The 15,014-nt window shown below is 35.4% G+C and overlaps 1 protein-coding gene across 5 annotated transcripts in view; it reads left to right on the plus strand.

Moving 5' to 3' along the window:
- The window catches only part of LOC128683407 (uncharacterized), a 53,820-nt gene that overhangs the window by 12,716 nt on the left and 26,090 nt on the right, over positions 1–15,014 (plus strand). For all 5 annotated transcript variants that reach the window (XM_053769035.2, XM_053769031.2, XM_053769034.2 and 2 more), the window contains exons 2-5: positions 8,895–9,000; positions 11,605–12,405; positions 13,060–13,223; positions 13,660–14,306. In XM_053769035.2, the coding sequence (XP_053625010.1) occupies positions 11,605–12,405; positions 13,060–13,223; positions 13,660–14,306 (1,612 nt within the window). In that variant the 5' untranslated portion in view covers positions 8,895–9,000. The remainder of the gene's footprint in view (positions 1–8,894; positions 9,001–11,604; positions 12,406–13,059; positions 13,224–13,659; positions 14,307–15,014) is intronic.

Genomic DNA, 15,014 nt, shown 5'->3' on the forward strand with positions numbered 1-15,014 from the left:
ATTTTTTGGCGGGATATATTTCAGCAAGCGAGATTTTTTGATTTGACGTGTAAATGTAAATTACTGAAAAATGCAATCAATTAGTTTTTAATAAAATTCTCTAAAGGTATGTTGGTATTAAAATTAATGTTTTTTTATTAATTTAAGTTTTGTTCCACAAAAATACAACCTGTAAAAGTATCTTTCAATAGAAATTACTAATCTTTGGGTCTAACAGAGTAAGAAAATGTATTCTTATATAATATATTCGCTATAGCGAATCGCAAGTTAAGAAAGAGTTTTGAATTAAGAATCATATACTTAAAGAAAACAGTTTTCAATTGCTTCCTCCAAAATACAATATTTCTTCGAAACAATAAAGTTTTCGTCTATTTTCTTCTTTCAAATAACACTCATCTTATTTTGAAAAACGTATTTAAAAGAATCTCTTAGCATATAGCCAAGAAAATATTAGTTTCAGTACCTATATATGAGTAAACCATATTCTTGGTTTAATGCAATATGCTTCCAATTAAGTATTTTTGTCTTATTTTAAGAAGATCCTTTTTTCTGTGCAGTAAAATAATGTAATATGTAAGTTAATGGGAATTTGTGAGTCACGTTAATGTCAATTACACATATTTTACGTAATTGACGACCTCGGTGGCGCAGTGGTAAAGTGCTTGCCTCTGAACCGAGAGGTCCCGGGTTCGATCCCCGGTCAGGTCATGATGGAAAATGATCTTTTTCTGATTGGCATGGGTCTTGGATGTTTATCTATATATGTTATAAAATATAGTATCGTTGAGTTAGTATCCCATAACACAAGTCTAGAACTTACTTTGGGGCTAGCTCAATCTGTGTGATTTGTCCTGATATATTTATTATTATGTTTCTCCTTTTAAAAATTCACGGCACTAAGTCCGGTCCTTTGAGAGGCTTGCGTGGGGATATGGATCCAACACGTAGAGGCCCTTTGGAGAATTTTGATGTTGTGTAGGTCTCCCGCCAAGACCCGCTCCCGGATATACCAATGAAATGATATGCCCATGAGCAGGTCTCAGCGGGAGTGTGAACTATTGCAGAATAATGTATAGAAATACTGGTCTATAGAATGAAATTTGGATGGACTGAGAATGGGCTATTGCAAAGAGTTCGGTCACCTGCCATAATCATGATAACTGACTATTCAGTGGCAGGTGGTGACTCGCCGCTCACTAGATGGGCCCCTCAAATCAGTCGCCGTGATTGGCGACAAAGGGGCAACATTGACGTGGGCGGCTAAGGGTGTAGAGAGGTGAGTCTGCGGGGCGCGAAATCGTGGTGATCCAGTCAGACGCCCCCGGCGTTATGACATTTTACACTTCCACCCTTCGAGCATATAGCTCTCGCGACTCCACTCTGGCCGGCCGGTGAAGGCAAGCCAGAGGTAGGGGTCCTGTTACCTCTCGGTTTCCACTCCGACCTTGGGGAAGGAAGGCGGAGGTGAGGAACAGGGGCCTCCCCTGGGAGCACTCAGGTCCGTGGGGTCGCTACTCCCCAACAGCTCGCCACAAGCTGCTGAAATTGGCTGGTAATGAAATTGTGTATTTACGTAATAACGAAATAGAACCCGTTAATGTGAATGAAACTATTATTAATTTATCAGAGCGTACTATTAACCTGTTGAATGCAAAAATACCATATTAATACACTCATTGCTTATATACTCAAATTATATACATATGCGGCGTTGTAGCCCCGAACGCGAACGGAAAAATGCGGAGATGAGAGAGAGAGAGAGAGGGAGTCTTTTATCGCTTAGGTTTTGTGTCTCTGCCATCTTTAGTTGTCAGAATCAAATTTTATTTGCTTAAATAGGGCAGGTAATATAATATCCACATAATAGTTTACAAGCCTTAAATAGGATATATCAATAGCATGCAAATATTAATACACTATTTAAAAAACATATATAAAATGACATCTGACTAAAATTGTACATTAAACAAGCCGTCACCTTATCTGACGACGTCAGACCTGACGTTGGGACCTGAAGAAGCATAGTCAGGATTGTGCCTTCCAGCATATGGTAACAACTCAAATTGCACATTAATAACCTTGCCTTAATAGAATCACGCTGTGTATCAACAGTATGTGTGTCCTTCCATCTGTTTTGTATAGAGCACGCAATGAACTGCGGTCGACAGAATTTTATGGTTTATTAACGGATTTATAGGATTTTCGTTTTTATCGCTTTGTAATATCGCTTTGTTTTGCGGATAACAGCTGTACCACGCACGTTGACATATATACATACACACGGTTCATAATATAGTTTATATTATGAACCGTGTCGACGTGCAAGGACCTTTGGGGGACATTAAACAAGAGAAGGATGGAGATAAATAAACTCTTAGGTTCTCTGCTCTTTAATTATCAATACAAAAATCACTTTAACCCTAGTCTCCGTTTTGACGTGAAAACAGGATAAACAAACATATTTTCTGTGACTGAGATTGAAATATCATCAATACTTTCACATTTCACATATAAATACACTAGCTTGTTTGTACCCCCCATTGTAGGAATTTGGGGGTTAATTTTTGAAAAAGTAGCGTATGTTTTGAACAGGCGTATTTAACTACAATGTATATTAAATTTCATAAAGATCGGTGCAATAGTTTAGCCGTGAAAGCGGAACAGACAGACATACATACAGATAGATAGACAGGATTTCGCATATAAAATATTAGTATGAATATTTTTTTAATTATAATACAATACATGAATATAAGTAACATTTTGTAACGACCACTATCTTGTTCATTCTAATTTACACAGGTCCTTACATTATTTAGACACTATTGATACTTTATCTGTGGTAGGGTTCCGTACTTCAAAAGGTAGAGACCAAACAGACTCGCACTTGCCCGGTTTTTCCCACCAAGATGTGAGCCATACCTTCCGCATACTCCGTTGGCTACGGTTGACTCAACAGTCACCCACGGTCGTTGGAATATACCATGAGTGAATATACAATACGGAAGAGTAGATTTTTTAATGAAATTTACATTCATTCTTTCATTCACTCATCTACGGTCGATGGAATATACAATGAGTGAATACACAATAGGGAGGAGTAGCTTTTTAACTTTTTATTTTTAATTTGTAATTACTTAATTTATGTTCTTACTTAATATTTATTATTATTATTATAATTTTAATTACATGACAAAATAACATATAGATGAATATTTTTATCTCTCGAAATGCAAGCACGCGTATCAATACGCACCATATATAGCGTTACCCTTATCGTTTCATTAATCATGCGCAACAAGCATTTCACAGGGAAGCGATAGACTCATAGACACTTTGAATTGGAATTTAAGTGCAGTTCATGGGAATCCACCATAATAATGTATTTAATTACTTCCATACCGTGTGGCACGCTCGCCATTGTATGACTATACTGTTAAAGATTATAAAAACGGTTAATGTACCTATATAGCAGACTACAAAGATATTCTAGATTTGTTCTGTTATTCTATTCATACGAGACAGTCCGGAAGGTCGAAAATAAATATTACGTGTTTTTAATGAAGTGATTTTAAAGAGATACCATGAGAAAAGTAGAATATAAATACATTTTTATTATTACAAATTAAAACGCTGTCATTTTGCATTTGAATTTCGAACAATAGAACAGAAAAATAAAGGCTTTTAGGTAAATTTATTTATCTTTTAATTTAATGGTCTGCAAATTCTTACCAGCTAGAGTTTTTCTTAAAAAAAAAAACTATCAAATTAAAGTTATTGTAATTGATTTTCGAACTTCTAGTTTAAACTTGCAGTAAAGTGTGGTGCTATTATTAAATTTTTCCTTCCTATTGTTGCACTTTATTGTTTTTTTTTTCTGACATTTGGACCATACTTTGGATAAAATTCGATTTCGTAAAAAGATCTTTAAAATGTAACTATATATATCATATATTGGCCAGGCCTCTCCCATATTCGAGTGGGTGGGTCAACTGAGAAGACATAAAGCGCAAATGAATTTTCTTATTATCCCGGCGTCAATTGTAATACATTGCATTCCATACAATTGCACAATACACGTGGTATGATATATTTCTGATCATGATATGATCGAATTTGTTGATAGAAGAGAAAATACCCTATTTTTGTGGGAATCTACCGCCTTGACATAAATCTTTGATTTCCTATTCTCTGTGAAGGTGCGGAGTCTATTGATTTGGCAGAGTTTCAAGGACATTCAGTATTTACTGAAAAATGTTTTTATTAGGTCAATTAATTTTATTTTCTGAATAAAATGTATCTCTGATCTTTTTCATATAGACTGTGTCTACAACACTATATAATATCAGGTCTTTGAGGGTTGATTTCTTTATTAAGCGACTTTTTTATTGTGTGAATCTCTGATTCTTAGCTGTTTATTCATAAACAATTTCATCGAAATCAATCCAGTGTGTTTGACTTGCTGGTGACTTTCAAAATAGTTAACGTATGGACTGAAAGTATATACTTGAAGATTATTTAATTTTATGATCTATAAGAGGAAAAACTGGTAGGGTTTATTAAAAGTAGAAGGAATACTGATAAATAAAGAAATATATAAGGACAAATCACACAGATTGAACTAGCCCCAAAGTAAGTTCGAGACTTGTGTTATGGGATACTAACTCAACGATACTATATTTTATAACAAATATAGGATAAACATCCAAGATCCGGGCCAATCAGAAAAATATCGTTTTCCATTATAACCCGACCGGGGTTCGAACCCGGGACTTCTCGGTTCAAAGGCAAGCACTTAACCACTGCGCCACCGAGGTCGATACTATTCTATATAAGATCTAAGTACACCGTCTACTGCGCGGGCAAACCTCACGCCAGGTTCGCTACCATAGATCTCAGAGCGTTTTGACCGTGCGCGCGTGCTGTCATTACAATTTTTCAAATTAAAATAATTAATTTGTACTTTGGTAATGATTCCTTCTTCAAGAAAATTGACGGATTGTAATGACAGCGCCGCCGCACCGGTCGTAACTCTCTGAGATCCACATAATTCGTACCATCAGTTATATCAGTTAATTTTAAATATTAATGCGATTTCAGGTTCCTATATTGAACTGTGCTGCATTTGAATCGTTCCGTAAATGTTGATGGTAGACCTTCGGGACTCTCGTGGCGTGCATTGGTATATTAGCGTGCGTTTTATACTCATAATTAGTATCAAACTCTGTCCTTTTGTTAGCATAAACTGATAAAGAAATAATTCATTATTCACAGAAACATTACTAACATATTTTTCGAGTTTTAAAATAGTAACACGGCAGGAAAAGTTGATATTTCCGTCTGTCAATGTGAATCACAAATAGGTACGTGTTATCGTAATTTTGACGTAATCGGGCAAATAAATTTATCGCGCGTTGATTAGATTTTACTATTCCAATGTGTGCTGTTTCGTAGGTACAAACATTTTAGTTGAAAATTTTGACATTATTATTATTAATAAAATGTTTATGCAAGGCAACTCCGAAGCGGAGCGGCGGTGGTGTAATGGTTAAGACCCCCGCCTGAGGATCGAAAGGTCCCAGGTTCGAATCCTACTCGTGCCACATGTCACATATCAATCTGACTCATGTATAGTAGTTTTCATCGACCACCACTTGCTTCCGGTGAAGGAAAAACATCGTGAGGAAACCTACACGCTTGTTGATTATTAACTTGTGTGTGAAATGGAGAAGGCAATGGCAAACCACTCCATAAATAAAGCCAAGAAAGTTGTTACGTGTGTTTCATTCCATGTAATGACTACGACCCTCAGTCGTGAGGAATACGACTATGAAGACGAAGGCAACTCCGGACGATAATATATATTAGTGAATAATTTTAAAACTGTGTTAGTGCCTAATTAGAGCCATGTCCCACTGCACCGTCGCGTTGTCGCCCGTCGACAGATCAATTCCGATCAGTTTCGAGGTACGTCAACGCCAAAATGTCAAAATCTATAGAAAACTACGTCCTGCATCGTCGCAACGGAAGATGACTGAGTATTGGGCAGTATTGGCTCTAAAGCCTAATTAATTAATTCCCTAGTGTATACACTAGGGAACATTTGACGCGCAGCATATCCTTCTTTCCTTTTCATTACAATTTGCATGAGTGAGATCGACTATGTGCTATTTCACTCGAGTTAGTGGCAATGCGTGAGATAGAGATATGTTGCGCGTCAATTGTTGCCTAGTGTATTCTGTAGCTTAATATGGACTTACGTTCTTTATGTCAGCGCTCACATCATATAACACTGAAAGTCATACTATGTATTTGTTCATTAATTCCTTTCGGATCAGGAGGTTTTGGAAGTTATGTTATTATGAATCACTTATTCTTGTCTTATCTAAAACTCTATATTAATTATTATTATAAAACATTTAAAAAAATTACATATTTTTTTACAAAATTTATAATTATAAATAATAAAGAAATTCCAGCTCGTCGCCGCTTGGAAGGGTTCCAAGAAGGTTGGCAGCATTAACCCTTTGAACAGCTATGGCAATCCTCTGTGCAAAGTAACTGCCCGCCCTTGGATCGCCCGTTACCTCACGGAGACGCGCTGAAATCTCAGACAAAAAGGATTTTGCCTCATGGGCCCATCGTCTCAACGGCAAAGGGCACAAAAATATAGCTAGACTCCAAGTCACCATATTTATATATTATGAATTTATGTACAAAACATTGCAAATAAAAACGTAAAAATATTGAAAATATTGTACAAATTGTACAAATTATTGTTGAACATTAAAAAGAAACTGTTCAAAAAGGTAAAGTAAGAAAGAAAAAAAGAAAGTTACTTTTTGAAAAGTAACTATTCAAAACGTAATTTTCTTTGTATAGTTAGTTACTTTTCTTTTAATAATTGAAATAAAAATTGTAATGGTTCATTGCGACCTCAGGAATTGATTTTAAATAGTTAAAAAAAAGGGTATACCTACTTAATGAGTGGACACACCTTACCGATAAACGGAACGCGGTCATCGGGGTGTAACAATTTGTTTTTATCACATTTCACGTTTCGTTTCTTACGTTTAGTTTTGTTTGTCTTCATATTTCCGTGACAATAAATACCCAGTTACTCGGTTCTGGTTCGTGATTATTAGAATGTTTTTTTTTTCTATGAAAACTTAATTTATAAAACTGTTAAGTAATAAATGAAACGAAAAGTTTATTGTCTCTTAAAATGTTATAAGTAGGTATCTGCTAATGATTAAAACTAAATAATTTATTAAAAATCTCAACTTACAGTATGCGGATCAAAAGAGTTTTAATAAAAGTGGATTACGTTATGACATTTTCTTAAAACACAACCCACTCAATTTCGCGGACGCATGAATGCTATTAGCAGTCATAACAATTAATCTTCTTTTGTGTCTCGTCGAGCGTCCACCAAAGTGTTAAGAACATTTCAAATAATAGTATATCTTATTCGGAAAATTAGGCAATATAGTACAGTCAACAGCACAGCACATCAAGTTACCATGCATGAACCTCTAAGGCGCGCTAATAGCGGCGAGTTTGCAATACATTTGGGTAGCTTGTTGTGCTTTTGACTGTACCTAAACAAATAAACTGTCGATGTTATGATTTTGGAATTACTAGCATGCGCTTACGCATTAGTGTTTATTAGTTTGCCGTCTTCTCCAGAATCATTTTGTTTGTAAAGTCTCACTCGGGTATGTATTCACGCTAATAACATTGTCTATTCATAGTACGTTTGTTTGGAAACCTAACCTAAACCTTAACAGTTCCACAGATAATTTTCTAGAAACTAAACAAAATCTCAAGCATGTTTAACATTAAATTCGTTTTATATCTAAGCCAGTGTTGAAATCGTGAATATCGTAGTGCGACTCTACTATTGTATTTACTTGTCATCATGAAGTCGATTCGAAGTGAGATGTAGCGAACCAATCACATTGCGTCATTGTGACGCAACGACAATCACAACGCAATGTGATTGGTTCGCTGTGTCTCACTTCAAATAGACTCGATAGTGAGTAGTGAAAAACAAACCCGTACTAAGCCGTACTAGTAACTAGAATCGATATATTTAGTACACTCGATTATCACCAATGTGCCAACTTAGTCGTATTTCTATGCTCATTACTCGTTTTAATTTCGGAAAAGTAATAAAATTTTATTAACGCACGCGTGCCTTATTTTCGACGCGTCGGAGAAAACGTAAATCAATCGTTATTATTTATTACGTCGGTCTAACTAATATACCAGCGTGTGGTCCCGGTTTCGCTCGGTAAAAGCATCATAAATTATGTACGTGAACCTCCCTCAGAAATCACACTATCTGCCGGGGAAATCCGTCGAACGCAAATCGTAATACACATACACACATGTCATCCTCACAAATTTTCGTATTTATAATATTAGTAGGAATAGCGGCGACCTGAGGCTTCACTCTCGTGGGAAATTTGTTGATAAAAAGTTATGAAATTTGGTACACGGGTAGAATATAACCTGACATAACACAGGGTGTGTTATATCAGGTTATATTCTACCCGTGTACCAAATTTCATAACAACCCATCGAGTAGTTTTGCGTGAAAAAGTAACAAACATACACAAATATGTCCTCACAAACTTCGCATGTATTTATATTAGTAGGATAGGATGTACTTTATACTGTATTCTAGCGCAAATAAATATTGATTGATTAATTGATTGATTGTATTACATTATGGTATGCAATACAACAATAATTCTTTATTGCACATTAATATTGACAAATATTTATGTGCAATAAAGAATTATTGTATTGAACCTTCTATACCTGTGTCTATAGAATGGAGTACTTGGGAATAACCCTTCTACAAAACTAATTTTCCATTGTTACAGATATTGAGAGCGACACTTCGAGCCAGCAACTTGTGTCTAGGATAAGACGTACAGACTTCTATAAAATGCTTGGCAAACGTCGGCGAATGCTCAAAAAAGTTTGAAGGTTAGTTCTCTATTTACTGTATTTGATAAGTACGTAATTACATAACAAAAGGTAAGTCCATTCTGTGGCATAAACATAATCTTTATACACATAAAATTTAAGTTCAAAGTGTCTTGTCTCTTTCTTTTAATGTCAAATGTTATAAGTGAATAAACATATTTTTGCATAAAGTATATTAACTTTTTTATTAATAACGGTTTCATTCGGAGCTGCAACGCCGCGACGCCCGGAGTCGTCAGCGTAAAAATAAACCATGAACTTTTGAAGACACGGCTGGTATTTTACATGTAAACAGACAGAGCGATTTTAATAATATATTCTTCCACATTGACCTGCCGCGGAGAATCTGCCTGGAGAATCGAAACCGGGACCTTCAGTAAAGAGTACCCGTCCATCGTGTTAACCGCTAAACTACAGAGGTCGTCTAAAAAAAAAAGTATTTGTTACCCGAATTGGTCGGCCGAGGCAGAGGCATCGATGCGAGCAATGTCGCTTCAGCTTTATAATAGATAAAATAATTTTAGCTTATCATTCAAATTGTCTGTCACATGTGTTAATGAGCTAACATTTTCGCTTTTTAGTCGGAGAGCCTGCGACGGCTAAACTTACATGACTTAATAAATATTAGTTAATAAGTTTATCTGCGGATGTCCTCAACATAATAAAAATGAACTGAGATAGAAATGAGCATATTATATGAAGATTTGAACAGCTTCACTATCCAGATATCAAAAGAGTATAAAATAATATCGTATATTGATTGAAGTGTAAAGTTAAATTTTATATAAACTCTGGAACTCTCTCAGATAATCATATTCCTCATGACTGAGGGCCGTGGTTATTACACTGAATGAGGCACACACAACGACTTTCTTGTCATTAGTAATTGAGCGGTTTGCCGTTGCCTTCTTCATTTCACACACAAGTAGATAAGGTTTCCTCACGATATTTTTCTTTCACCGGATGGAATGTTATTAGTAAAACATAAATGTCGTCTTCGTTTGTTGGCTACTTGGAACAGTTACAACCCTTTATCAGACACCACAATTATATTTGTTTGGGGTAATCTTAAAGGTTAGAACACACCGGCTTCGCAACGCATGCGCGTACACTTTTATTATGGAATAGTAAATCAAGCAGCCAACAATAACTCCATATACATAAAATAAAGCGCACACGTCAAATAGTCGGTGTGTGACTTCTTCTTCATGGTCGTATTCCTCATGGTTGAGGGTTGTGGTCATTACGTGGAATTAAACACAAACAAACACTTTCTTGGCACTATTAACGGAGTGGTTTGCCATTGCCTTCTCCATCGAATTAAGACTCTTCAGAAAGACTGACCATCGCGAGCTCTTGCTCTACTTGGCCGGTAATCAAAGGCGATATTGCCGTAATATTGGTAAAAGCGCTAAGTGGCAGATTATCTTATTTATTCTGGGCTTTGCCGTAGATTAGATAGAAAATCACGCGTAACATGTCGCCATGTATTTGTTATTGTTTGTAAAAAATGTTAGATTACCCTATAACCATTACTCTATCCTGATGTTATTCATGATTTATGCAATAAAGATTTAAAGGTTCATCTAACGTTACATATATACCATAAATTTTTAATTGTAACAAAAAATAAAATGGGGCTATCAGTAAGTACTTATTACTGATAATATGTGCATAGTCAAAAGATAAAAAAATCGAAATCCAAAATTTATCCAAAAAGAATCTATAATAATTGGTTATAATACAGAGCATGCCACCTGACTACTACGCTTCATAGTAAAGGTAGGTTCAGTGCAGTGGTTCACACAAAGTCGATTTTCATTGATAAATTCTGGCAATTCTTCTTTTTTTTTTGCCCATGCTTGGACCATTGCACTCGAGAGCGAGAGAACACGATTAACTATGAATTGGAATAATTGGAGTTTCAAACTACGACCATAAATTCATTGATGTTTTGGGATAAACTCAAACCTCAATAACTTTGGCGATAAAATTTTGATTACTCACATATATTAATAAGGTCTTTAATAAAAATAAGCCTTTATTTTTTTTTGGCTTAATAAAAATAATATGGTGTATATTTATAATATTTTTAAAATTTCGTTTTCTTCGTCGGAAGTCCAATAGACTACCACACCAGTAGTACTGCTAATATTATAAAAATTATAAAGTTTGCGTTACTCTTTCGCGCAAAATCAGTGGACGGATTGTTATAAAATTTGCTGCACGGATAGAATATAACCTGGGAATAATACAGATGGTGTACTGTTCATCCCGAAATTCCCAACGGAGCGTAGCTCCGGGGTGGAGCTAGTAACTAATACATCCAAATCGGAAGATAAATCTATGGATAATCAGTACGAATAATCGCTAAATGTGGGCTTAGAGTTCCAAAACTTTTGGATATCTCCACCCCGTAAGGGATATATCTCTGACTAAAGATACGTGATATGTAATATCTTCAAAAATCGAAGGAAGAAAAGGGAAGTATTTTTAGATTTTGATTCTCGCTGTCTGTTTGAATCTCATATTGTCCTACGTTTAAATAAAGGTGCTTTGCAATAATGGTATTTATATAAATTTATTTATTTGATCTTGTTTCAGATGCATGTACAACATCGAATAGTCCTTGTCATAAGCCTTCTAGTCATTTTAACATGGGCCCACGGTCTGGAAGCCAAGAAGTTGAATAAACAAATATGCCCCATAGGCTTCAAAGTAGCTTACAACAGAGCCAAAGGAGATCATATCTGCTATAAACGGAAAGAACTCGAACCGTTCTCAGCAGTTTTAGATGACTGCGACGGAAATTTATACTCATCGAAATTACACAATTCTTTAGACATATTTAAACTGGAATATTCTGACATACTATGGTCTGAATATAAGTCATTTTACCCTGGCGGGCCTTTTGTAAGTTGGTCGCGTAATGACAGAGAATGGAGTGTTGTCACCGATGTCAACAACTACGACCCTTACAGTTTAAGATATGACATATCTCAAGATCTCTGTTTGGCTGTCAATAGGACAGGAGAATATATTGCGGTGCAGTGTGATGATAAATATTACAGATATTGTTTCGTAAAGCCGTATTCTGATGTAGATGATATGAGAAGAAAAGGCTGTGAAGGGTTCAGAGGGTCATATAGATTCGTTAATTCGAAAGACATTTGTTTGTTGGGCGTCACCGGCGTTGGCGGGGGAACGGTGAGGGCGACATGGAATCAGTCCCAGGCGTTATGCTCAAGGCACGGTGGAACATTGTTGAGTCGAGGGTGGCAGTATGCAAATGTGCCCATGTTCCATATATCAGATGTCTCTCCGACGTCGACGTACCCTTTGGGCATAGTCTGGGATCCCGAGAGGAAAGTTCTACGGTACGTGTCCGAAGACAATGTTATTGAGGTAAGGCAAAACAATTATGACAAACTGAAGTAATGACAAAGCTAATATAAAGCAACTAAATGATAATTGTGTAATTGTACAAGTAACAACCAATAGGGTGAAAAACTTCTTTCTCTATATCAAATTAGCCTTTGACCTAACTATTTTATAGTATATAGTGTAAATATATTTTGAATCCACTAAGCTAGACATAGTATTAATTCTATTTTGAAATCTATACTATTATTATAAAGAGGTAAGCGTTTGTGAGTTTATGAGTTTGTATTTTGAGGCGGGTAAATTCCGAAACTATCGAATCGATTTTAAAAATTCTTTCACTATTTGAAAGGTACATTATTCAAGATTGGTATAAGCTACTATATTTTATCTCAAAATTTCCGCGGGAGCGAAGCCCCGGGCAACATCTAGTAAAGAATAAAAAGGCTTTTACTCTCATCCATATCTATCCACACTGCCAAATTGGACTATGACCAGATGCAATGTCAAGTAGGATGATATATGGATGACATCATAAACACTTCACTTCACTTTGAATAAGTACCAAAGACACTTAAACTGGCGCAAATATTCTAACATTAGTTAAACTTGCTACTTTAATACCAAGATCATAGAATATTACTATCAGAAAGTAACTACGTACATTTATCGTTACAGAAACCATTTGAGATGAGTTCATGGAATAGCACCGACGACACTATGTTCATAGCCATTAAGGACGAATCTTGGACGCCAGTGAACAGCTCGTACATATTTTTCGACGTTATTTGCGAACATTCCGTGCAACTAAGAAACCTCACGCTAACATTGAGTGTAAACCCGTGAGTATTTTGACTAATTCTACTGATTTCATAATAAACATCAATAAATAAACAAAGTCCGCCGTTGTAAGTGCTTCTTGTGTAAAACAAACAAAATTTATTACAATAATTTCTTCGGTAAGTAGGTATATTGTTCGAATTGACATTTTATTTTTTTGATACACACTTTTTCACTTTTGTGTTTAAATCGTGAGTTAACATTGAAATATATCAACTCGGACAATGTATCCGAATAAATTGTGTTCGAGTCATCACAAACTTAAAACTTATGATAAGTACTTATTATAAAAATTACATGATAGGTCTATATTCCAAATGTGGCGTTGCCTCTGCCTGAAAGTATTTCTGCCAACAGCCACTTTTTACATATGAATTATAAATGCAGTTTACTCAAATGTGTAAACATCAGAATGAGATTAAAAACATTAATTTCCAGAGATAACAAGATAATTTTAGATGTAAATGACTCTGTTGATAAGGATGACGTTCACTGTACCACGGACTCTGAGTCATACAGACCAACTAAAGTGAAGATTCATCATGATGATGACGAAGATAACTATGTCCTATCACCAGCCACAGATGGCTACTATTGGTGTGAACACATAGACAGATATAACTTCCAAAGTACACAATCAAATAAAGTCCTATTCGTAAGAGAAAGAGAATCACTTATTAACTTATACAGTGTTAAAATAAAGCTGATTAATGATAACTACACATTCTCAAATGCTGCTAAAAAGAAAGAATTCTGGATTGATCAGTTGCAAGAGTACGTATTTTATAGGACGAAATATGTACAAATGTTTGATGTGGAGAAAATACTTAATCCTATAGAGGCGCAGAAAATTCTTCGTGATTTCAAAGCATCGCGAACGGAGCTACGTTGGCGAGATAGCGAGGCTATTTACAATTCTGTTGTAAAGAGATTATACATGAACAAAAATACGGTATTATTACATGTGGAGCTTAATCCTGAGATGATACCAGTCACTCCAGGTTTCTGGGGGAATATAGAGGTAGTTGCAATGAAGCCAGCTTACTATTGCAAAGGATTCGACTCTGTGCCGAGGTTATCAATTGGTAAGCAATGTTTTATTTATTTCGCAGATATTAGAACACTTATGTTTTATTTACGTTTTTCATAGTACTGTGCAAGTAAACAGACACGCGTGTCTGTTTCCTAGACCTGTCTTTTTCATTTTTGTTTTGCTATAGACCTGCTGTTTGCGGTAGACCGCAGTCTACCTGATGAGTGGTCACTGCAGCATAAGACGCTCCCATATCACGGTGTCACAAGCACTTTGTTTATATTACTGAGCAAAAAAACATGCATGCGGCTTTTACATGATACCTATTTTTTTATAAAACTGTATCCAAATGTATATATTTATCTAATTTTGCTTTATGTTTGTTTTTCTTTATCCGTCATATTATAGTGGACCTAGTATTCGTCTCATTGATCGTAGGCAAAACTGAGAATTATTCTCACAACATTTTGAAAAAAGATGTGTCGGTACAGTTGCTTTAAAAAAATTGTAATCAAGATAATAGGTATTTGTCGCAGATATTGTGGCGTGTAGATTAGATTAATTCAGTCTTGACATTTTCTGATTTATCAACTGTATGAGAGCGAGATAGTATATTTTTATCATCAACAATTCGTATATATAGTATTCTTTTATAAAACTAAATCTTCCTCAGGAATCACGCTATTGGTGAAAATTTTTGAGTTTATTATATATTCAAACAGATAGACAGACGCGTTAGAGAACTTTGTTTTATAATATG

This window comes from Plodia interpunctella, chromosome 3 (assembly GCF_027563975.2).
Source record: "Plodia interpunctella isolate USDA-ARS_2022_Savannah chromosome 3, ilPloInte3.2, whole genome shotgun sequence".
Lineage (NCBI taxonomy): Eukaryota > Metazoa > Arthropoda > Insecta > Lepidoptera > Pyralidae > Plodia > Plodia interpunctella.